This window comes from Sinohyriopsis cumingii, chromosome 3, assembly GCF_028554795.1.
Source record: "Sinohyriopsis cumingii isolate HCF-2022 chromosome 3, ASM2855479v2, whole genome shotgun sequence".
Taxonomy (NCBI): Eukaryota; Metazoa; Mollusca; class Bivalvia; order Unionida; family Unionidae; genus Sinohyriopsis; species Sinohyriopsis cumingii.
The window spans coordinates 48,162,506-48,186,907 of NC_142963.1; the positions used below are offsets into that span (position 1 = coordinate 48,162,506).

Consider the following 24,402-nt stretch of genomic DNA (forward strand, 5'->3'; position numbering starts at 1 on the left):
ATACTGTCAGCACATGTACACTGTTCATGATGGTAGATATTATACATGGTAAGATACTGTCAGCACATGTACACTGTTCATGATGGTACATATTATACATGGTAAGATACTGTCAGCACATGTACACTGTTCATGATGGTAGATATTATACATGGTAAGACACTGTCAGCACATGTACACTGTTCATGATGGTACATATTATACATGGTAAGATACTGTCAGCACATGTACACTGTTCATGATGGTAGATATTATACATGGTAAGATACTGTCAGCACATGTACACTGTTCATGATGGAAGATATACATGGTTATTGTCAGCACATGTACACTGTTCATGATGGTAGATATACATGGTTATTGTCAGCACATGTACACTGTTCATGATGGTATACATCGTAAGATACTGTCAATCACTCAATTTTACCTAACTTGGTATCTCTGTTTGGCTTTGCTACCAATATGTACATACTTATAAGTCGAGTCATGCTGCAAACAACAAAGATCCTGATCAACAGAGGCATAATGCGCCTGCAGATCAAGGTCTATGATGTTTGTTCTACTGATTACTCCTTACAAACTGCACAGACCCAGATGTGCTGGCACATTATGCAATGGTAGATCTGGGTCTGTGCAGTTTGCAGTTGAACTTGTCTTATAAGTGAGCCTAAACAGTATATACATTTGCTTCTTGGCACTGCTGTTACTTTAAAATTAAGAATTGCTATTTGTGATTTAATCTTGAAGGCAAATATAGTTTTGGCAGAATTTACAGAATTGATACAAATAAATAGCTCATCAACTTACAGAGTATGCAATTTTTCCAAGCACCTCTTCCGGTATTCTTTCTTTATTCTTGTATATATTCAAATAGAATTTATCTAATGAAGAATCCATTACTTCCATACAGATCCAGACATCTCCCTGAAAATGCAAGTGATAAAGAATCAAAAGGGCTGACAGCATGCAAGGTTCTAGCAATATAGCCATTAAGGCTTGCAAATAACTATATGTCTAGGTCCATTAGAAGTGTAAAAAAATACCCACAAGATGAAATATATCCATTTTTCATTTGGAACAAACAAATTTGCTTTTTTACTTTATGATCAAAAAACAGGTTGGCTAGTGAAAATGTGTAACACATCGAAGTGGCTGATTTTTACCATTCATATTTTGCTGTGTTCTGTATACATTTGCATAGAAAACCTGAGCAGTAACACAATTCTCTTTCCTAATTCAAGATAAGAAAGCACATACATGGCGAAAATAAGAAGAAACAAAATAAGTCCATAATAGCATTTAGAATGTAAGACATGGTTTTGTGCAAGACATGTAGACGTGCAATCAGTGCACCAAGTTACTGACAAAATATTATCAATATCTGCTGAAAAACAGTTCTCAAGTGAAAAAAAAATAAAACTCATAATTTACTCCAGTGAAGATCCATTAGTTTACCAAATATTTATATATATGTGCCCGGACTGCATTTGCCATGGTGCCATAAAAATAACTTCTTGCTTATCAAGTTATGGCTAATTTTATTTGTAGTAGTTTTATTTAATAACTACAGTTACCTTCCTAAATTAATGTTGTTTCTTCTTGCTTTGTGTTTAAATGGAATGATTTAACACAAATTGCTCCCCAAAAGAAGTTGGAGTTGTCTCCCTTTGTTAATGAAATTGAATTAGGACTCCATTTTAAATTCTGTTATGAATGGTTCTTGTGCAAAATTTCTTTCAAAACTCGGAAAAGCAACGATTAAGTGTACCAGAACACTTCAAGTTTTTCTGAAATTAATTATCATAATATTTTCCAGCTTGCAAAAAAAATAACAAAAGACCAACTTTTACATTACATTTATGTTGTACAAACTTATTACCATATAAAATCACTTCAAGTCCAACTGCAAACTCTTAACAGACCCAGATTTGCTGTCTTACCTTGAATTAGTTAAGAGAATTACTATGCTGTTTGTTAGGAATAATCAGCAGAACAAGCAGCAAAGACCCTGATCTGCTGGGAGATTATGCAAGTCTTAAAATCATGTCTCTGGAGTCACATGGATTTCCTTTCATTGCCCTAATATGGAAGTTATGCTTTCTTCTTTATTTCTGTGAATCGTTAGATGTCTTATTGATATATTTATTCACACACTCCATGAGCCATTATGGCTTGCAAAAAATGTCTTATCACATATATTAGTTTTACCAATCATCATCTTTTCCATTTAGTCTTCTTCTCTAAACAGTGCATGATGATTAATAGTCAAAGTCGACAAATCAGCATACTCATGTAGCAGAAAACATGCATCAATTCAGAAGTTGAGACTGATGAGGAAAATTTTCATTCCTCTTTTATACAACTGGTACTAAAAAGGTGAACAGACAGACAGTTTTCAACACTGACCAGGACTGATAACAAAATGACTGGACAATTACAGCATTTATGTGGAAACCTACCTCCCTGAATAGAGCACCATAAAATGTGACTGTGAAGGAGTATGAGCCACTCCTCACTGATATGTATAGGTCCATTAGATAATTACAGCATTTATGTGGAAACCTACCTCCCTGAATAGAGCACCATAAAATGTGACTGTGAAGGAGCATGAGCCACTCCTCATTGATATGTATAGGTCCATTAGATAATTACAGCATTTATGTGGAAACCTATGTCCCTGAATAGAGCACCATAAAATGTGACTGTGAAGGAGCATGAGCCACTCCTCACTGATATGTCCAGGTCCATTAGATAATTACAGCATTTGTGTGGAAACCTACTTCCCTGAATAGAGCACCATAAAATGTGACTGTGAAGGAGCACGAGTCACTCCTCATTGATATGTATAGGTCCATTAGATAATTACAGCATTTGTGTGGAAACCTACCTCCCTGAAAAGGGCACCATAAAATGTGACTGTGAAGGAGCACGAGCCACTCCTCATTGATATGTCCAGGTCCATTAGATAATTACAGCATTTATGTGGAAACCTACCTCCCTAAATAGAGCACCATAAAATGTGATTGTGAAGGAGCATGAGTCACTCCTCATTGATATGTATAGGTCCATTACATAATTACAGCATTTGTGTGGAAACCTACCTCCCTGAATAGAGCACCATAAAATGTGATGATTGTGAAGGAGCATGAGCCACTCCTCATTGATATGTATAGGTCCATTAGATAATTACAGCATTTATGTGGAAACCTACTTCCCTGAATAGAGCACCATAAAATGTGACTGTGAAGGAGCACGAGTCACTCCTCATTGATATGTATAGGTCCATTAGATAATTACAGCATTTATGTGGAAACCTATCTCCCTGAAAAGGGCACCATAAAATGTGACTGTCAAGGAGCATGAGCCACTCCTCACTGATATGTCCAGGTCCATTAGATAATTACAGCATTTATGTGGAAACCTACTTCCCTGAATAGAGCACCATAAAATGTGACTGTGAAGGAGCATGAGCCACTCCTCATTGATATGTATAGGTCAATTAGATAATTACAGCATTTATGTGGAAACCTACTTCTCTCAATAGAGCACCATAAAATGTGACTGTGAAGGAGCATGAGCCACTCCTCAATGATATATCCAGGTCCATTAGACAATTACAGCATTTGTGTGGAAACCTACCTCCCTGAAAAGGGCACCATAAAATGTGACTGTGAAGGAGCATGAGCCACTCCTCATTGATATGTCCAGGTCCATTAGAAGACGCTTTTGTTCTTTGGTATTCACAGTGGCTGTAATTCTCTGCAAAGGAAAAATACACTCTGCTTATCAAAATATGATAAATGAATACAAAATTAATTCCTTATTATTAAATTATGAGTAATTGAATGTAATTTTAAACAGTTTCTTATTTAACATCAGTAAACTACTGTTGTTATGAATGTACATGTACAGCGGTCCCCAGTCCTTTTAAGATCACCCATAAAAATTATCTTTCTCAAATGTATATATTATGGTCCACAAATCCTAGAAGACCTTGTCACAAAAATATCATTCTCAAATGTACATATAAAATTTCCCAACCCTATGCGGCCTTCTTCCAAGAATTATCATTCTCAGATGTTATATAATTGTTCTCATTCCTACAAGGCCTTCTTGCATGAATAATCATTTTAAAATGTATATGCAATGGTCCTCACTCCCAAATGTCTCCTCCATTCTCAAATGAATTTATAATGGTCCCCATTCTCACAAGGCTTTCTAGCATGGATTATCATTCTCAAATGAATATATAATTGTCCCCATTCCTACAAGGCCTTCTAACATGGATTATCATCCTAAAATGAATATGTAATGGTCCCCATTCCTACAAGGCCTTCTAGCATGGATTATCATTCTCAAATGAATATATAATTGTCCCCATTCCTACAAGGCCTTCTAGCATGGATTATCATCCTAAAATGAATATGTAATGGTCCCCATTCGTACAAGGCCTTCTAGCATGGATTATCATCCTAAAATGAATATATAATCGTCCCCATTCGTACAAGGCCTTCTAGCATGGATTATCTTTTTTAAATGTAAATATGATGGTTCTTGATCCTACCAAGAATTATTTTTCTTAAATGTATATACAAAGGTCCCCACTCACACAAGGCCTCCTCTCAAAACCACTTCTTGATTTGATCAACCCCAACCTGATCAACTGAAAATAAACTGCTTGTGACAAACCATTTTTAAAAAAATGTAAAATATGTATGAAATTCTGTTTTTACAGACATTGTCCTTTACAGCAATGCTGTAGGGATAATTTCTTTGTTGACTTTTTTTTTTCAGTTCCAAAATGAACCTTGTGGCAACATCAAATCAGAAGACCAGTTTACTGGCAATGCACTTGATGTAACTAAGTGATGTCATATATATATCAATCGAGGCAATTTCTGTGTCCAGCCAATAAATGTAACCATCATCTTTCAAACTGTTTAGTGGATTTGAACAAACGTTTGGTATGTATTTACATTAACTTAATATGATCATTCAAGGAATTACTTTGATTTTCTTAAGAAAGTCTTCCACTTAACTTAGAACCTGCTGTCTCACCTGCACTCATCTGATGCTGTATCCATTCTGTATCTGACATGAAAATACCTTAACATTATTGATGCCACCACTGTTGGTACCACCCTTAATGCTGGAAAAGTAGTATGTATGTTTCATGGTACTAATGCAGGTGGGAGAAAAAGACCCTTATCCTGAGCTGATCTGCACTGTCAGGATCTAATACAGCTGCATTGGAGATCATGCCTGAATGAACTTTTCCTTAGACACTCAAAATGCTGCTGTTTTAATAACCAGTGAAATGGTTTCACCTCCTGCATGAAAAATGGCCTTACCGTATTGAACAAACACAAATCAATGTAGTGTACAACACATGAATTTTGATTTGTTGGAAAATCTTTGAATAAAAACTTATGCTGAAGTCATAATGACATGACCTCCATTGGGATGTTTCAAATGAATTTTGAATATATTAAGGTGGCATTTTAACATGATGTTAGTAAGTACTAGATGTGCATAGCATTACCAGTTCACATTTTTACAGTGGTTCTTTGTTCTGGCAGTACATACCATGGTACCAGTACATACATACCATGGTACCAGTACATACATACCATGGTACCAGTACATCGGTAGTTTCCATAAGAAAGAAATGTACAGAAATTCCTGGGTAATCTTCTCACAAACTTGATTGTATTAAAAACATATTTTCACTTTTTATGACAAAATAATTGCACAAATTATTATGTTTTGTTTGTACCAAATAGTTGTATTCGTTACCAAGTTTTAAATACAATGTATTAAAAAAATGATTGCATTTATGAGATCATGCATTTCATATGTATCATGTATGTAAAATTGGCTGCCATATTGGATGTTGTGAAAGATCTTCAGGATAAATCCAAGTTTTTTAAACTTTTAGACTTAACATCCCCCCATTTCATTTTTTCAGTTATTTACAAATTAAGTACATGCATTCATTTACTGAACCAAGAATTGTCTTAAGATTTTCAGAACAGCGTTTCCTCTCTGTTTGAATTTTATGTAATTACTCTAGTCCATTAAAAATATTTTATTGTTTGATGTGTCAGTCTGTTTTATTTAATGGCCCTCTCTGACAAATATAGTCCTGGCATTGGCAACCCAATCAAAGTTTCCCTGCCTATTTTATCAACAGTGTAGCTTGAAGATTGTAGACTTCAGTGTAACACTTCCATTGTTATCAACAATCCCTCTAATGTGAGCATAATGTCTTTACAAAGTGTCTGCTGTTCTCACTTTAGTTCATGTTTACATGACAAGTTATGCAACAATCTGCATATTCATAACAAATTTATTTTATTTTCGGTTACTTCATGATAATTTTTTTTTAAAAGTAATTATAAGGGATGGAATATGTTTTTTTTTTGCTACAAATCAGAGCATGAATATTTCGCAAAGTTATTTGACAGCCTGAATTTTTCCACCAGATCCCAAATCCCCCCCTCCCAGTATTAAATGGATTGTCTCAAATAACTGCAGTATACTGTGGTATATGCTTCATGGTATATTTAGAAATACTGCAGTATTATACGTTATAAAATCATTCACGGTGCCAACTCTAGTCAGCAGAGTACTTACATTAACTAACATTAAAGAAATATGACCCTCACAACTTCGTGATAGCATAACCCTATCATTCTGAACTTATTTTGTAAAAATAAAATATTGCTTTTTTTGTAAAAATATGGATTTACATAAAATAAATAGAAATTAAAATGAAAATATTATCGTTGGCAAAAAGTACTGAATCATGGTACATTCATTGCCACTTCTGTAAACTTGATTTGTACTTTCTTTTGGTAACATTATTTGGTGTTGGTGGTGTTGATTTTATAAGGAAAATAATATTGTGCTCGATGCAGTCTTAGATGAATGCATGAAACTTAAAGTACACGTCACACACAACATATGACTTTGATAATACAAAATATGTAAAACAGGTTTTAAATTTTCTCACAGGCATGAAAATTATACCGATCTTGATGGCAGTTTGACTGAGTTACGGCAGAGATGCGTCACAAACATCTACCTGCATATGAAATAAATTTGATTTACAATGCAAAAAGATGCTAGATTTTATTGATGCATCATCTCAGTTCTACCGTACTGCATGGTTATGAATAAGAAATTAATGACTTCGACCAATACATGCATTGCCACAAAGAAATACCATGATACAAATGTCTGTTATGAATCATTAAATATCTAGTATACACCACTGTCTGAAATCAAAGTGCTTCTGTATGCATTAGCCAGATGTTTTCTGTCTGTATGCATATAGTCTACCTTTATGGGAAATATTACAAGTAGAAACAGTTCACAAGCAAATATAAAGTATATTATCTTTAATTTAAAAAATCTGGTATACATGACATTTTTTTTTTAAGGAATGGTTATCTACATAAAGAGATATGGCACCACACTTGATCAAGATGACTACATTAAACTGAAAAACACGGATTGTATCCATCACTGCATAATACACCAACTAATTGTTGTTGTTGTTGTTATGGGTTTAACACCATTTTTCAGTTGGTTATGGTTTATGAACCTACAAATAATAAACCTGATTAGATCACAGTTCAATCTGATAATACCATAGGTAAAACAGAAAAACCAGCTATGACAGGTATGTAGTTCATAGTACAGGTAACCTTCATGCTTCAGATGTACCATATACACTCACTGTTGAGTCAAACAGCAAGCAACAAAGATCCTGATCTGCCATAGCATAAAGCACCTGCAGAACAGACTGTATGTCGTTTGTTTTGCTAATTGCTCCTAACATACTGCACAGATGCAAATCTGCCAGTGCATTATCTGACAGCAGATGTGGGTCTGTGCATTTTGCAGTTGCACTCAGCTTATAGGCATGTGTATAAGGTAAACCTGATGTGACTGAAAATTAATCAGAGCACTGACCTTGACAGCTAGTATTGTATTTGTGATTCTATGTCGCATCTTCTCCACCACACCATATGCACCTCTACCAAGAACACAGATAAGCTCCAAATCATTTGCTTCACATTCAAATTCCTTGTCACCTATACGAATTGTAGCCTTTGAATCAAGGTCATTTGGTGGTCTGAAAACAGAACAAACATAGTGTACTGCCATTTACCCAATGAAGCCTTTATATATATATATATATATATATATATATATATATATATATATACACATATGTGTGTTTGTACATAAATATGATGCTTTGTATGAAGGCCTCAAGGTAGATTAGTACTTCAGCTAATAGTGTTACCTTCTTAAAATAAAATCATTATTTATTTATTTCTTCTTCTTCTTCTCATTATTATTATTATTACATGAAACTGCTTGGGATAAAACCTGAGTATCAGAAATACAAACACAAGCTGAAAATAACTGTACAAAACACCAAATGTACAAAATAGCATTCAGACATTTATATTTTGTTTTCAATCACCAATAATAAAAAAATAAGTGAAAAAAATAAGTATGAACCAAAACATGACCAGACTATTGGGTTGCATAGTGATAACAACAAAACAGAAGATTGAAAGCAAAGAAATGTGCGTTTGTGAAATGTGTGGTTTTGCATGAAAATGACTTTGCTCAAGCTGAATACAAGACAGCCAAATAAATATGTGCTTTTAAGTATTAAATAATGTATTCTATAAAGCATTGAACTTTGCATAAATGTAAGAGTACTTTAATCAGGTCAGGTAAAGTTGGGTGTAAACAGATAGATTTGTTGAATAGCACATATACCTCAACAGCCAGTAAAACAAGTAAACATATCCTATTCCAACAGAAAAAATAATTTTTTTAATATAATTACTGGTAAATAATTTTAATATAAACTTTAACAATGATTATACAGTATGTTCTGGCAATGTCTGTCCAGTATTCTTGGTGGGACAGCTAGGGATGGTCTTAAAAGTGAGGAAAGGTGGTAGATCTGGCTGAAATTAGCAACCATGACATTGCTCCAAATTTGGACAAACTTGCACCTGGGGCTTGTCTAGCTTTCACATGTCCTCTCTTCATCTGAGATCTGGCTGAAATTAGCAAGCATGACATTGCTCCAAATTTGGAAGACCTTGCACCTGAGGCTTGTCTAGCTTTCACATGTCCTCTCTTCATCTGATAGCTACTTGCTTAAGGCTCCTGTTGATATTTATTACAATTCTCTGTGAAACCCCACATCTTTCCTTCCATATGCTTCAAACAGGGTCAACCTTGCATTTGGGGCTTGTCAAGATTTCACCTGATCTCTTTATTTGAGAGCTACTCTTGTTTATGAGTGTGTTTGTGTATGTGATTTGGATTTTTTAATGTAGCTTTAACAATTTTTCATTCTTATCGCTACGATGTCTGCAATGTGGCAGTTTACAGTGATGTCTAGCACTGGGGCATCATGCCGCATGATGTCCCACCCAGTCACATTATCCTGACACCAGGCCGACTAGTCCCAACACTAACCTCTTAATGCTGAGCACCAAGCAAGGCAGCTGTTAGTATCATTTATGTAAGTCTTTGGTATGACTCGGCCGGGGATCAAAGCACTTGTCTATGAAGCATGTTTATTGTTATACCCATGCTTATATATGATAACCTCCATCTTCCCATAACAGTTCCTAAACTGATTGCTGGAAACTTAGTAGATATAATGCCCTTGGGATAACCTTCTGTGAGATGGGTGGGTGGGTGATGGTTGCATATGGTTGTCAGAAATGGGTGTGGGAGGGACAGAGAGTGGTGATACCCACCCCACCCAATTAGCTATCGTTACATGAAGAGCAAAACCCCATGACCCAATCCGGGGGCATGAACAAAGGCAGGAAAAAAGAGAAGAACTGTATATGGTAGTTATATGTTCCAAAAAGGGTACATAAAATTATATATTCCAAAAAGGGTACCTAAAATTATATATTCCAAAAAGGGTACATAACATTTTCTTACTTCAAATATGGTGCATAAAATGATGTTCCAAACTGGGTACATAAAATTGTATATTCCAAATTGGGTACATAAAATTATATATTGGGTACATAAAAGGTACAAGGTGAAAGAATGTGATCATTTTCAATTTCAAATATGCACTGACTTTGATATCCTTCAAATGAAATGCTGCGGCTATTATTATTGAGAAAAAGAAGAAGAGAAAGAAGAAGAAAGAAGGAGGAAGAGGAGGAAGAGGAAGAGGAGTGTGTTGTGTGATTAGGATTTTTAACATATCTTTAACAATTTTTCAGTCATATCACTACGATGTCTGCAGTATGGCAGGGCCATCATGCTGCAGACATGCAGCATGATGTCCCACTCAGTCACATTATCTGACACCAGGCCAACCAGTCCTAACAATAACCTCTAAATGCTGAAAGCAAACCGAGGCAGCTATTAGTACCATTTCTGCAAGTCTTTGGTATGACTCGGCTGGGGTTCGAACCCATGACCTCCCGCTTCTGATGCAGACGCTAACCACTAGGCCACCGGAGCGGTCATAGGAAGAGGAAGATGAAGAAGAAGAAGAAAAAACACTACTGGGCAAAAAGAATTTCCAGGAATGCAAGACCAGACCATTTCTTCCTTTTAACTTCAATGTGTTGAAACAATCTCTAATACTCTTCAGCAGTAACAATATTTTCAAATTAGCAGACACATATTGGATGTAAGATTGGCACCATTTTCACTTAGCACAAAGTAGACATCACCTGAAGTGGGTTTGGAAGCAATGACAAGATTTTTAAGACAGCTGACATAGCAGCCATATTGGATGCATGCCCAATGCCATTTTCATTGAGGACCAAATTAACTAGACATCACAAAAAGTCTTGAAGTGAATATTCCTATGCTGAATTAAATATCTATCCATTCAGGAGAAGAAACAATATAAAGATTTTCAAGATGACTTACAAGGTGGTCATACTGGACACCAGATCAGCCCCATTTTTATCTAGGACCAAGCAGACATCATAACAAGCTATTTAGTAACACCCCATGTTGATATGACAGGAGGCCTAAAGATAACAGGAGCTTCAAGATGTGTGATTGTCATATTGGATGTCTTTTCATTTGGGACCAACTAGACCCTAAGATCAATATATGTGTCAAGGCACTCCTCTGTGTAGTTTAGGATTAGTAATAAACTTGTGCTAATGGATGGTCAGACTATGACTATCACATAAACTCTTCTGGTCCATAAACAGCAGAGCTATCATTACAGAATAATAAAGTGTCCTACTTCTTGACTCCCATTGACATAAAAATAGCTCTAAGGTAACAGTGGTATATGGTGCAAGGAAAGTATGGGCTTGTAAATTATTCAAGTTATTAGGTTAACTAAGTGAGAGGTTATTTTAATAATTGGATGAAGAAAAAAGTGCCATACTTTATGACTATATGGCCCCATAAAAATAGGCAATAAAGTGTTCATTGCAACCAGGTGCTGTGTCCTAAGGCTTGTTAGTATAATCCAAGTATTGGATTTTTGATAAACCTTCACACAAAAATTCAGTGATATGACCATCCGTTCAAGAGTGGTAGTGTCAACAAGATTTTCAAGATAGTGGCAATACTGGACTTCTGATCAGCACGATTTTCATTTTGGTCCAACAAGACATCATTAGAAGTCTTTATCAAAAAAATATGCCATCTTGATATGGCAATCCATTTAGGAGAAGTAGTGCCAACTAGGTGTTCAAAATGGCTGCTGTAGTAGTGATACTGGACTTCAGATCAGCACCATTTACTTTTAGGTCCAACTAGACATCATGAGAAGTCTTTCAGCAAAAAAACCTATGTTGATATAGCCTTCTATTCACAAGCCATGCAGTTCAGGTTAACCTCACTGCCCAGTTTGACTTGAAACTGAAATACATTGTGGCCAATTTAAAAATGGAGGTCCTTCTTGTAGGGAGGAAAGCTATGGATGTGAAAATATATGCATCCTCTAGATGCCAGTCTCTGAGTCTGATAGTGTTTCAAATGGATGCTAGTTTCCCTCTTAAAAAAGTTTCCTCTCACAAAAATTTGTTTATCAGGCAAAGATCTAGAATCGTTCTCAGTTTCCAGCCTTTTCTGAGAGACCAGAAATATTGGGGAGTAAAATGCTGGTGATTAGATGTTGTGAACCTTTCTGAAGAAGGATGTGCTCTTCTTCCTTTAACATGATCACATTTGACTGAGGAGAAAGGAAAAGCAGTTCTGTGAATTGCAGATGTAAGCCATATTTCACTAAAAATGGACTCAACAATCTGTCATGATGCTCCACTAGGTATTGAGAAGAGGGCAAATCAAGCATATGCTTATATTAAAGGAGGTGAGGCATCCATATGAATGCCCCCTCCCCTTTTATGAATGGGAGAGGAGATAGTAGATTTCACTGCTTTGCTTTTTCTCCCTTGTTTTTCCATCTAGAGTACGATTGTTGGGGTGTTAGCTTATAAGACAGCTGGATATTTTGCTGTTTTAGTTACACATCCTTTTTTGAAATTGGTATGGCCCATGGCAAAATTAGGCAATGACCATGGCCAGTTCCAGCAAATGTGGAAAAGAATATATACTGATGGCGCTTCAAATCATGAGATGCAATGAAGGAATGAGAATGGTTGATAGGGTCTTTGATTTCTTTGGTGAAAACCTAAAATGAGCTTTGTTAGGCTCAAACAAATGCAAGAGAAGGAATAGTTCTATGAACAATGCCATGGTCACAGGCATTAAGCCTGCCTTTATGTCTTTGCTACAGCCTGCAGCGATCATTGCAAAGCAAAAGAAAACAATGATCCTTCCTTCAGAAGACTGGAAGAAGCTGTTGAAAATAGATCATGTGACGAGGTTTATACCCTGATTAATGAAAGGTCACCTGACATCAATGATGATCTAAATCGGGGTCAAAAACCTTCCTCAGAACTAACCGAGTTTGAATGCCATATTATCCTCTTGGGGTTGGATGAACAACTCACTGCCTGTTATCATCAGACCAATTTGCTAAACAGATTTATATTGTATTAGAAAAAAAAGAGGGGGATGCAGTGGTACTAGTTCATACAAAGTAGCAATTTGGATAATAGAAATGGTAAAACAGACACCCTGAATATGATACCCTTGCATGCAGAAAATATTGAAATTATATATATATATATATATATATATATATATATATATATATATATATATATATATATATATATATATCTCAAATTCTAAATAAAAAATGCAGAGAAAAATACTTACAGGGGGGTGACTGGCTGATCAAGAGGTGGCTGAATAAGTAACCCAGGAGGTCTTTTACCCTTTCTCCCTGAAAATAAACCCAAAAGTTTTCAAGTTTAGTTATACTGTAGTAGTACATATATTTGAAACATAATATTTTCTCATTTCAAGCTGGAATAAATATACATATTTTATCAATTCTAGAACATAAATTTCAGCAGGATGAAACCCACCACCACAACCACCAATCTGAAGAAAAACAAAATATTTTCATAAATATCGGATTCATTAAATGAGTACATAGACTGGACTTGCAACACTTTTGGTTAATTTTGGGAAGCAATTTTTTTCTGTCAGAAATTAGCTTGCATCTCACAACTGAAGGTCCATATATAAATAATAAATGCTGTATTCTTCTGACAAATGTGAGAAATCATTACAAACTGAGTTTCTTGTCCAGATTTTAAAAAAATATTTGCTAATGAAAATATTTAATTTGCATTCAGGAACTGATCATATTTATCACAAGGGTTGGGTGAAGTGGAGGGGGTTGATGTGAGAATGGGATAAGGTTTGAGATTTTTTAAAATTTCTCATCACTGATATTTTGGCTGCAAAATTATATTTGTAACCAATGTCATTACAAATGCTTCCAGTTACTTTGTTCATAAAAAAAAGTATTTAATACTGGACCCCCCCCCCCCACCAACCTGTTCAAAACCAAGAAAACCCAGCCCCCCCCCCCCCATTTATTCGTTACTACCTAATATTATTTACAACATTTTTTTAAAATTTTTAATGTGATATAACAAACAGTCTGCTTCCATGACCCAACCTAATTTGATGTAACTGGCAGTGTGCTTCCTTGCTCCAGAATCGGCTGAATCAGTGTGTTACATATTTTGTACCAGCATGTGTCATGCAACAAGTGGTAGTTTGTTCCAGCTAATCTATTACTAATCTTCTCTATGACTCATTAGTGAATCAGTTTGGGTCTGCATCTAGGTCTGTTTGCATTCCAATTACATATACAATTCTGGCATCAAAAGCAGACCTTTTCAATTAAAAAGAAAAAGGGGGGGGGGGGGGTAATTCCAGTAAAAGGTTTGCTGATGGTGCTGTATGAAGGACTCGTGGTACTAATTCAGTTCCCATAATAAATCTATGCAAACACCATGATATTAAAAATTCAATAACTTAAAAGTTTCGAGTGCTCATGATCAAACCTATATTTATCAGTATTGATGAAACCTGGATGTCAGCTTCTGTGTAGAGGAAAGGAAATGACACTGGCATTTTCAGAGCCTGCATGTCTTTGCTTTCTATTCCGCACCAAAGAGTCAGGTGCTAATTTTAGTAATGAGTGTTCCAAACTCAAGAATGTTAAAGGACTGAAATTCCATCAATAAAACAATGTTTCTATTTTTTTTTCTCACTTACAACTAGGATAAGCTCTCAAAAGATTCTTTTTCCTAAAACATAACTTATATTATTAACCAATCCTGGTCAGCCAAACCCATACATACCCTATTTTATAATCACCCATTTCCAGGCTGGTACCCATTTTTCCATATCATTAGTACCATGTGTCCTGTAATGAAATGTCTGCCATCTATATATGGCCTATTGTTTAATAATATATATAGTATCTTGAATTTATTTAGATTTACTGGAAATAATGTGAACATATTACTGAAAACTGGTGGTCAAAGTCTGCTGTTTTCTTTTTTTCTCTTTTCTGAATTGATGATGACGCTGATGATGATGTTTACAAATTAAATAGATACGGCAATGAGTAATTGTTTTACATCCCATTCACAACTACACGTAAAAGAACCTAGCTCATTTGTAACAGAAATATATGTATAACATTTTGCAACAAATTTCTATACACTTGCTCTCCCTGAATACAAATGCTATTTTTTCTTCTGTAAATCTGCACTAAAAAAAATACAAACCACAAAAGCATAATCTACTGAGACATCGTGTCAATGCTAGTGATACAGCAATGCATATGCACAACATAGGAAAAAAAACAAATAGCAAGTACTGAAGTAACAGGATTATCACTTCCCCCTGTCCTACCCCCCCCCCATAGTGCATACATAAGAAAATTGCACGAATAAGCTCCTGTACAGTGTTTGCTCTACTAACAAATTCAAGTGAAAAAAGATAAAAGATCATCATGATGTCCTGATTGACATATATACAGTACATCCTTACAAATCTGATTCAACTGCAACCTGCATAGACCCTGATCTCCTGTTCTATAATGCACTGGCAGATCTGGGTCTATGCAGTTTATTAGTAGTAACCAGTAAACAAACAACACAGATCCTGATACAATTACAAATCTGATCCAACTGCAACATGCATAGACCCTGATCTCCTGTTCTATAATGCATTGGCAGATCTGGGTTTATGCAGTTTATTAGTAGTAACCAGTAAAACAAACAACACAGATCCTGATACAATTACAAATCTGATCCAACTGCAACATGCATAGACCCTGATCTCCTGTTCTATAATGCATTGGCAGATCTGGGTTTATGCAGTTTATTAGTAGTAACCAGTAAAACAAACAACACAGATCCTGATACAATTACAAATCTGGGGCTATGTTGCTTGTAGTTGGACCAGCTGTGAGTATATCCTGTATATACAGACCTTGTTTTAATGTCTATGTTGCATATAGTTTGACCAGATTTGAAAGTGAGTATGAACTGAATGATTATAAACCTGTTGCTTGCAGTTACCCATGGGTATATACAGTACATTAATGAATAGGACATGCATTTCTAAATGTTATCAGTAAAAGAATCTAACTCTCCAGATGCCTCAACTATGTAACAGTACCAAACATGGGCATGCAGTTTATCCCCTTTGTCACACTAAATATATAAAGTCAGTAAAAATGATACTGATTGATGGTCTGATATAAATGCAAGTACTTACTGTTAATTTAGAGATTATACAAAATTAGTAACAATGACAAGGGAACATTAAACTAATGGTAATGACAATATGACTTTAAATTAATGACAGTGACACTGGGATTTTAAATTAATGACCATGTCAATGGGATTTTAAATTAATGACCATGTCAATGGGATTTTAAATTATGACCATGTCAATGGGATTTTAAATTATGACCATGTCAATGGGATTTTAAAATAATGACCATGTCAATGGGATTTTAAATTATGACCATGTCAATGGGATTTTAAATTAATGACCATGTCAATGGGATTTTAAACTATGACCATGTCAATGGGATTTTAAATTATGACCATGTCAATGGGATTTTAAAATAATGACCATGTCAATGGGATTTTAAATTATGACTATGTCAATGGGATTTTAAATTATGACCATGTCAATGGGATTTTAAATTATAACCATGTCAATGGGATTTTAAAATAATGACCATGTCAATGGGATTTTAAAATAATGACAATGACAATATGAATGTAAATCAATGACAATGACAATGAGGACTTTACTGTCATTGTAGACTTTAAATTAATGACAAAGAGTCTTTAAATTAATGACAATGACAATGGAGACTTTAATGACATTGTGGACTTTAAATTAATAACAATGGGACTTTCATATCAACTGCACAAGAAAATTGATGAATCACACTGCTTATATCCAGAATAAAAATAGTCATTCAAAAATGACGCAAAATGGAATACAGCCTTTCAATTTAAAAATGTGCGGTAATTCAAAAGAAAACAAGCACAACAGAGATACTGACTTATTTCAAGTCCAATGTGTCTATACTGTATACATTCTTGTTAAAAAAATCACACTAAATATAAACTTTACATGAAATTATTGTGTATCATATTTGTAAGTCCTGTTGTTGTTTCTTCATAAATCCCTCCAATGCATAATCAGAAAATTAACCTCTCCCTACTTATATTCATATGGATGGGAGAATTTGCCCCAAAACTGAGTTATACTGTAGACCCTACAACAGTATTCACACACCATCACATCTGTACCCCCTTAACAAATGAAAAGCATCAAGGATATAAAAAACAGACACAACAGTAATTTCATTCATCAACTTATTATTTCTAACCTGATTGCCACCAGGGGGGTCTAGAACACTGTCAACTTAATGTTAACAGCTGTCTGCAGATGGATCTGATTTCTAAGCGTGTATATATGGTATGCATTAGCACAATATCTGCATGATGAATAGGAGGCACTGGTGTTCATCCAAGTTGTCTCATGGACAATTGACCTATGGCCACTTGTCAATCATGCTGATCAATTAACCAATCTGAGAGTGTAAATTAGACACACCTCAAGCAATTGCTTATGCCTGCCATTTTCCTTGACAAGCTGCTTGTGGCAATAACGATTATGATAAGTATTTACAATTTTGCAATGATTTGTTGATTTTTCGCTCAATACGGGTGAAAAGAAGTCATTGGAAGCCTTGTAACTCTGATATTCAATATCCAGATCATCTAAACTGAGGATTCCTTTACCAAAACATTGACAAAACTTCGATGGATAAAGACTTATTTTGTGGTAGCCTGAATGATCAGCTGACTGGAAATAATTGATGGCAATTAAATCATGTTTGTTTGCATAAAAGTATGTAAAAAAAAGCATGTCCTGTCCTTGGGGAAAAAAATGAATTGAAATTGAAAAATATGCATAAAAATAAACGTTTCTAGAATATGGGTGGAGAACCCTTCCAACTTTCAGGTTTTGATGTATATTATTTTCTTGTACAGGAAGCACTGAACCCCTGACAGCATTATTTTAAAGTTTGAAAATTTACACTTTAATGTTGATTTGTCCCAAAAACAACGATTTATCTTCTCGATCTTTCAGACATTTTAGTGACTCGTTACTTTCTCACTGGGATGATGGAGGGATAGGGATACAAAAATGCAAAAATAAAGAAATACAAAAACAATGGTTTCAGATAATTATCATCTGATATATTAAACATGCATTTACATGTTTACATCAACAAACATAATTGATCAAATTTCCACCTGACGAACACAGTAGAATTTTAAAATTATTGTGTACAATGTATATACTTCTAAACAGTAAATTATTTACAATTTTGTTATTATGTTTGAATTCATTTACTTCCAAGACAGTATGAACACAAGCCAGATAAAATTGATAAGGATAAGATTATGTGCTAAATACATCAGCATCTTTTGGAGCGAATTTCCTTGTACATGAATAAGTTCCTGAACAGCTTTAAAATTGATTTATAGTAATTTTTTAAAAAACTTGCAGATTATTACTATAGAACGACAGATATAAATATTGTCTACTGCAGTATAATTTATGCAACTTTTAAATTTAAAATTTTTATGAATAATATTAAATACAAATCATTTACAATAAACTTATCACTTAAACTGAAACATATTTCTTTGGCAAATAGTCTGTATTTGTCAGAGGTTAGCAGGTGCCATGTCACGAGATTTGGTCGGCAGAGCGATCTATCATCTCACGCAAGGTCATTTTATCACCAGACATAATAATTTTATTCCTCTAAACCTGATTCTAAAATTAATTCATCATTAACTGAATAAAATTAAATTCATATGAAAGCCAGAAGTGCTGGGTCAATCTGTGCATTAATTCATGCAGTTCATTGACCGAAGTTAAAACGTCTTGCATGATGGTATTAGGCAGTCACATGATATGTAACATTCATCAGTACAAATTTTAATGGATATAGTCTTTACTGGTTACCATATACACTCACTTATAATATAAGTCCAACTGCAAACTTCACAGACCCAGATCTGCTGTTGCACAATGTGCTGGCATACCTGGGTCTAAGCAGTTTGTTAGGAGTAATCAGTTAAACAAACTGCACAGACACTGATCTACAGGTGCATTATGCTAAGGCAGATCAGGATCTTTTCTGTTTGCAATTTGACATGACGTATTAGCAAGTACATATACGGTAGTCAAGATTTCTGCAATGAATATATCACAGTTATCCCACTGACATATTCTTTACAAATTGCTGCTTTCAGATTTCTGGCACCAAACTGTGTAGTGTAATGACCTGTTAGTATTCAAGTATTTTATCAACACTGCAATGTCAGAGTAAACTTATTTAGACACTTACATAACTGTATCCAACCAGGAACAGCACTGATTTAAACATCTGTCACCACATTACATAGGTCTAGATAAGGATTTCGTAAATTGGGATTTAACTTCCTTAACTGGAACTAATAGTAGTTTCCAACAATCTAACTGAGTGTTTTATAATGACCGCAAAGCATGCTATTCAATGCCAAGTATGATCATTAAGATCTTGATGCTGTTGTTGTTGTCTTTGTTGTTTTGGGCTCAATGTCATTTCTCAGCGCAAGATAGGCTATACATGGTGGCTACTACAACAGCTGGAGGAAAACCCCCGGAAAAACCCTGGTCAATAACCACTGGCAACTTTCTCATGTAATCATGCTGGCAGAGTCCAAAACCATGGTGAGATGGCAGTGGTTGGTAATGGTGAAGCCTGCAGACTGCTTGGCCAACCTGTGGCCCCATACTAATGTCATTCTGAATGCACAAAATGGCTTAACGATCAAGACTATTCAAGTTGTATTTGATTATGGCTTTAACTGAGCAAGTATTCTCACATGACAAGTACTATTATTTCAAACAGAAATATAATTACATACAGACCAATGTACCTATAACATATTTATGCTGACCAAACGCACTATCATACAACTTTTGCTGTGCTTACGGTTGGAACTACATATGCCAGAAAGATTGGTCTATAAACACTCTAAATTAAATTGTGTAATCGTAACACATAAAAACAAGTCATGAGATTTTAGTCAATTTTGGCTGCATAAAAACATGCAAATTCATTTCTCTACTACAGCTCTGACCCTTGTACTGTTTGCTTAAAATCAATGGTGGTTAAACAAACATGTTCTATGCTGAGTGCAGTAAATACAGGAGATAAAATGTATGCTAGTTACAGAAACAACATGATTACGACTTTATAATAAACTTCAAGAGTTTCTTCAAGGGACCGACGCTCTACGGGTGTAAAAGAATTTGTAGGATTCCAACAGAAGTTTAATTTCTTGCTTTTTAATTGCAGAGCATTGATATCATCTTAGTTTACTCTTCGAAATCTCCAACATACCAATTATATGTGTGTGTGTGTGTGTGTGTGTGTGTGTGTGTGACAAAACAGGCAGCATTAACATTTTTAATCAGGATATAACTATACACTGGCTGGTACTACATGTACTTGTATGTGATATTATGCTCTCAATCCATTACATATATTAGTCAAAATCGCCATCTACTGACTATATTGGCAAATCAGCACAATCCTGACTATATGGTTCCAAGTAAATGTCACGCAGCACAAATTTTAATGGTTAAAAAACTGCCAAAATCCAAAACATTGATAAATGCAAAACAAGTTCATTAGTACAGGGTCAAATTCTTTGTAAACAAAACAAACTAAAAAATCCATCAACATCTTCTGAGCTGGCAGCTAAGTCTGCAATGTTTACATGTGTAATCAACTTTAAACATTTAAAAAATAGGTCAATAACAAAAAGCTTCTTAGAAAATTAAACAGGCTTGGGCAAAAGACCGATTCCCTCAGGATTTCTTACACTAAAAAAACACAAACACAACCTTGTTTATGAAGTACTTCTGCACAAAGCATCATCTCTCCTCTCTTGATTCCCTTCCAGAAGTTGGATAATCTTAACACAACCTGACACAGTAAGTAGCTGTACTGGCGGGGTCTCAATGTACTTTACAAACCTGATGGTGCCAAAATACAGTAGTCTGAAAATGGGCGGTGAGGAGGTCCTTGGTATATGGTGGGAGAAGAGAAAATTATTCATTTATTGAAACTATTGGAATAATAAACAACTTGTTACAGCACAGTAGGTTTTAAGTTTAATAATCTCTGTGAAATGTAAATACTGCAAAAAAAAATTAGAATTTCAATACCAAAAATAAGAACTATTAACAAAGGTGTCAGATGCACTACTGTCATTATTACTGAAAGTGAAAAGTATTAGAAAGGTCTAAAATCCTGATTTCTTCCCTCTACACTTTGTTCTAAAACTCATATCCACACCTTTAAACTAGAATATTGCTTTGCAAGCATTTAAATATAAAAATCAATGTATTAATATTTGTAAACCCTGATTTCTTCACTCTACACTGTGTTCTAAACCCATATCCACACCTTTAAAACAAAATATTGTTTTGGAAGCATTTAAATATAAAAATCAATATTTTAATATTTGTTCTTTTTCACTCACTCATTAGTCAAGTCGAACTGCAAACAACAGTGATCATCATCTGCCAGAGCATAAAGTGCCTGCAGATCAGGGTCAATGCTTGATGTTCTGATTACTCCTAACAAACTGCACAGACCCTGGTCTGCAGCTGCATGATGCAAATCTGGGTCTCTGCAGTTTTGAGTTGTATTGGTCTTATAATAGTGAGTGAGTTATACAGTACTTTGCAAGTAGCAACATATACACCTAGATACAGCAGCCGAGTGTGAACTAATCCTAATTATAGAAATCTAATCATCTTGACATCTGATCTTCAAACCCCAAAATTATACAGTAAGTCAGGTCATTACCCAAGTTCAAGCTCTTCACAAAGTGTGGTCAAGTTTGTGTGTGTGTGTGTGTTTGTGATTTGGCTTTTTCATGTAGCTTTAACAATTTTTCAGTCATATCGCTACGATGTCTGCAGTGTGGCAGTTAATAGTGATGTTTAGCACTGGGGCATCATGTTGCAGACATGTAGTGTGATATCTCACCTAGTTACATTATCCTGACACCAGGCCGACCAGTCCTAACACTAACATCGTAATGCTGATCCCCAATCGAGGAAGCTGTAGGTATAATTTATGTAAGTCTTTAGTATGACTCGGTTGGGGATCGAACCCATGACCTTCCGCATCTGAGGCAGACGCTCTAACCACTAGGCCACCATAGCGGTGTCAAGCATCTTACTCTTGATATTTAGACGCAAGAATTTTTATGAATCTTCATTACCGTAAAGCACCAATGCCGCTGTTATGAACAAAAAGTTGTATACATATACCAAATCATTTCAATATTATTGAATCTTGAAAGATACTGGTCCTAAACATCATTGGGTTTCATTAACCAGATACTATAGTCATTTCATCACATTATGAGCCACGTAATTTCGCCCTCAAACTGAGAAACTCTGCCATTTTTCATGTGTTTATAAATTAATCCTATGTTGATTTATAACATCCACGGGTAAACTGATTTCAGTTGAAAGCTGGAAAACAAGATTTAATGATGTCACCATTGTAAACATAAGAAGCCAACACCACGATATTTTGGACTGTCTTCAGCCTAAATTTGCCTTTGAAAATATTCCAAAGCACCTGCTGATCACCGATATTCACCCAGTCTTTTATCTAATGCATGCTTTTCTTCTCAGATCTGCTTAAAAAAGCAGACCTGCCATTATGTTCAGTCCTTCCCTAGTCAATTTGTGTGCTACATGAAATTGTTGTTGTTATTAGATTAGTCACTAATGGAATTAAAATGTATCCCATCAGTACTTTTGGAGCACTCTCAAAAAATAATGGAATTATGAGCCACTTCGTTGAATGAATTAAAAGGTAGCACTGGTAATTCTAAACTGAATATCTGAATGTATTTTAAACCTAACAACTTTATCATTTCAGTTTATGTCAGATACCTTTTTTAACCAATCATTTCCATCTGTCCAAACTTTAATTAGATTGGAACAATGGTGTAACTTACGATAAATGGTAGAATTGGGGCTTAAGTTATTAGCTATTCAAACAGCACCTACAGCTAGCCACAACATCTGACAGTGAAATAAACCTAAAATGCAGAAACTATTATCTTCTTATTAGAATTACCATGACGTCTGATCTTTAGATTCCTGAATTTATAGAATTCTTCATTACCTTAAGTTTAAGCTATGGGTATTTACAAAGTGTACTCATGGAATTTACTCCACAACAAAGTTTTTTTGCAAACCCATTTTTTTAAAGCCATGTCTTGACCTTTGACCCCCAAATCAGTGACACTCTTCAATACCTTAAGTGCAAGCCCTCCACAAACTTTGGTCATAGTATAAAAGTGCTAATCCCCCCAATTCTTCTTTCAAGGTCAACTTGACCTTTGAATGTAAAATCAATAGGCTTTTTTGTAATCAACTGTGCAAGCCATCTATGAAATCATTATCAAGATACATTGTCAATAAGTAAAATTTATAAGCATAAACCATTGATCTTTCCTCAGTTATAGTGACCTTGATGTCATATTTGTCCTTGAAATCAATAAGATTCTTCCTTACCCCAAGTAACAGCCATACACTAAGTTTGATGCAGGTCTCTAATGTAGAAATTAGAAACTATTTTGTTTAAGAAGGTAATAATGACTTTGGCCTTTGACTTTTTTTATCCTGAAATCAATAGGCATCTTCCTTGCCATGAGTGAAAGATATCCACAATGTGTGATGCAGAACTGTGTTACTATGGAAACCACTATTCTTTCAGTCACAATAACCCTGCTCTTAGACATTTTAGCCCCCAAATGAATAGGATTTGTCCCTACCCCAAATGCAAGCCATTACAAAGTGTAGTACCCGTAGATGGCACAGGACCTAAGGTATTGTGTGGAAACAACATTGGTATGAGATGGATGGGATTTCAACATTTTACACAGTGGTAATAGTGATCCACCTTACAATGTGTGCATGACATAAAATAATAAAAAATGAAAACAAGATTTTTTTTTATAACTTTATTGACATTGATAAAAATCTTTTCCTATCTGAATACCTTCAACAAATAATCCAATCGCAATATATTTGGTTTTAATACCAGCTGTAGCAGTTTGTCCTTATTCTCACCAAACATTCATCCACTGTCCAGAACCTCTCATATCTAATAAAGCAACAAGTTTCCGACTCCGATCATTCAAAAACTCCTTCCTATTTGAAGAGAGGTTGAACTGACCATACATTTATGACTGTAACTATGTGCAACATGCATAGGTTGGCACTAAGACTGAAATTATCCTGTGTATTAATTATGCTTCCTTTAAGACAGAATAAATCTGTGAA

The 24,402-nt window shown here is 35.0% G+C and overlaps 1 protein-coding gene across 3 annotated transcripts in view; it reads right to left on the reverse strand.

The window, feature by feature from the left end:
- LOC149802813 (dual specificity mitogen-activated protein kinase kinase 6-like) overlaps window positions 1–24,402 on the reverse strand; it is a 70,487-nt gene that overhangs the window by 16,552 nt on the left and 29,533 nt on the right. For all 3 annotated transcript variants that reach the window (XM_089952256.1, XM_089952254.1, XM_089952255.1), the window contains exons 2-5: window positions 13,273–13,339; window positions 7,981–8,143; window positions 3,640–3,759; window positions 808–924 (exon numbers count right to left, since the gene is read on the reverse strand). In XM_089952256.1, coding sequence (XP_089808382.1) covers window positions 808–924; window positions 3,640–3,759; window positions 7,981–8,143; window positions 13,273–13,339 — 467 coding nt within the window. The remainder of the gene's footprint in view (window positions 1–807; window positions 925–3,639; window positions 3,760–7,980; window positions 8,144–13,272; window positions 13,340–24,402) is intronic.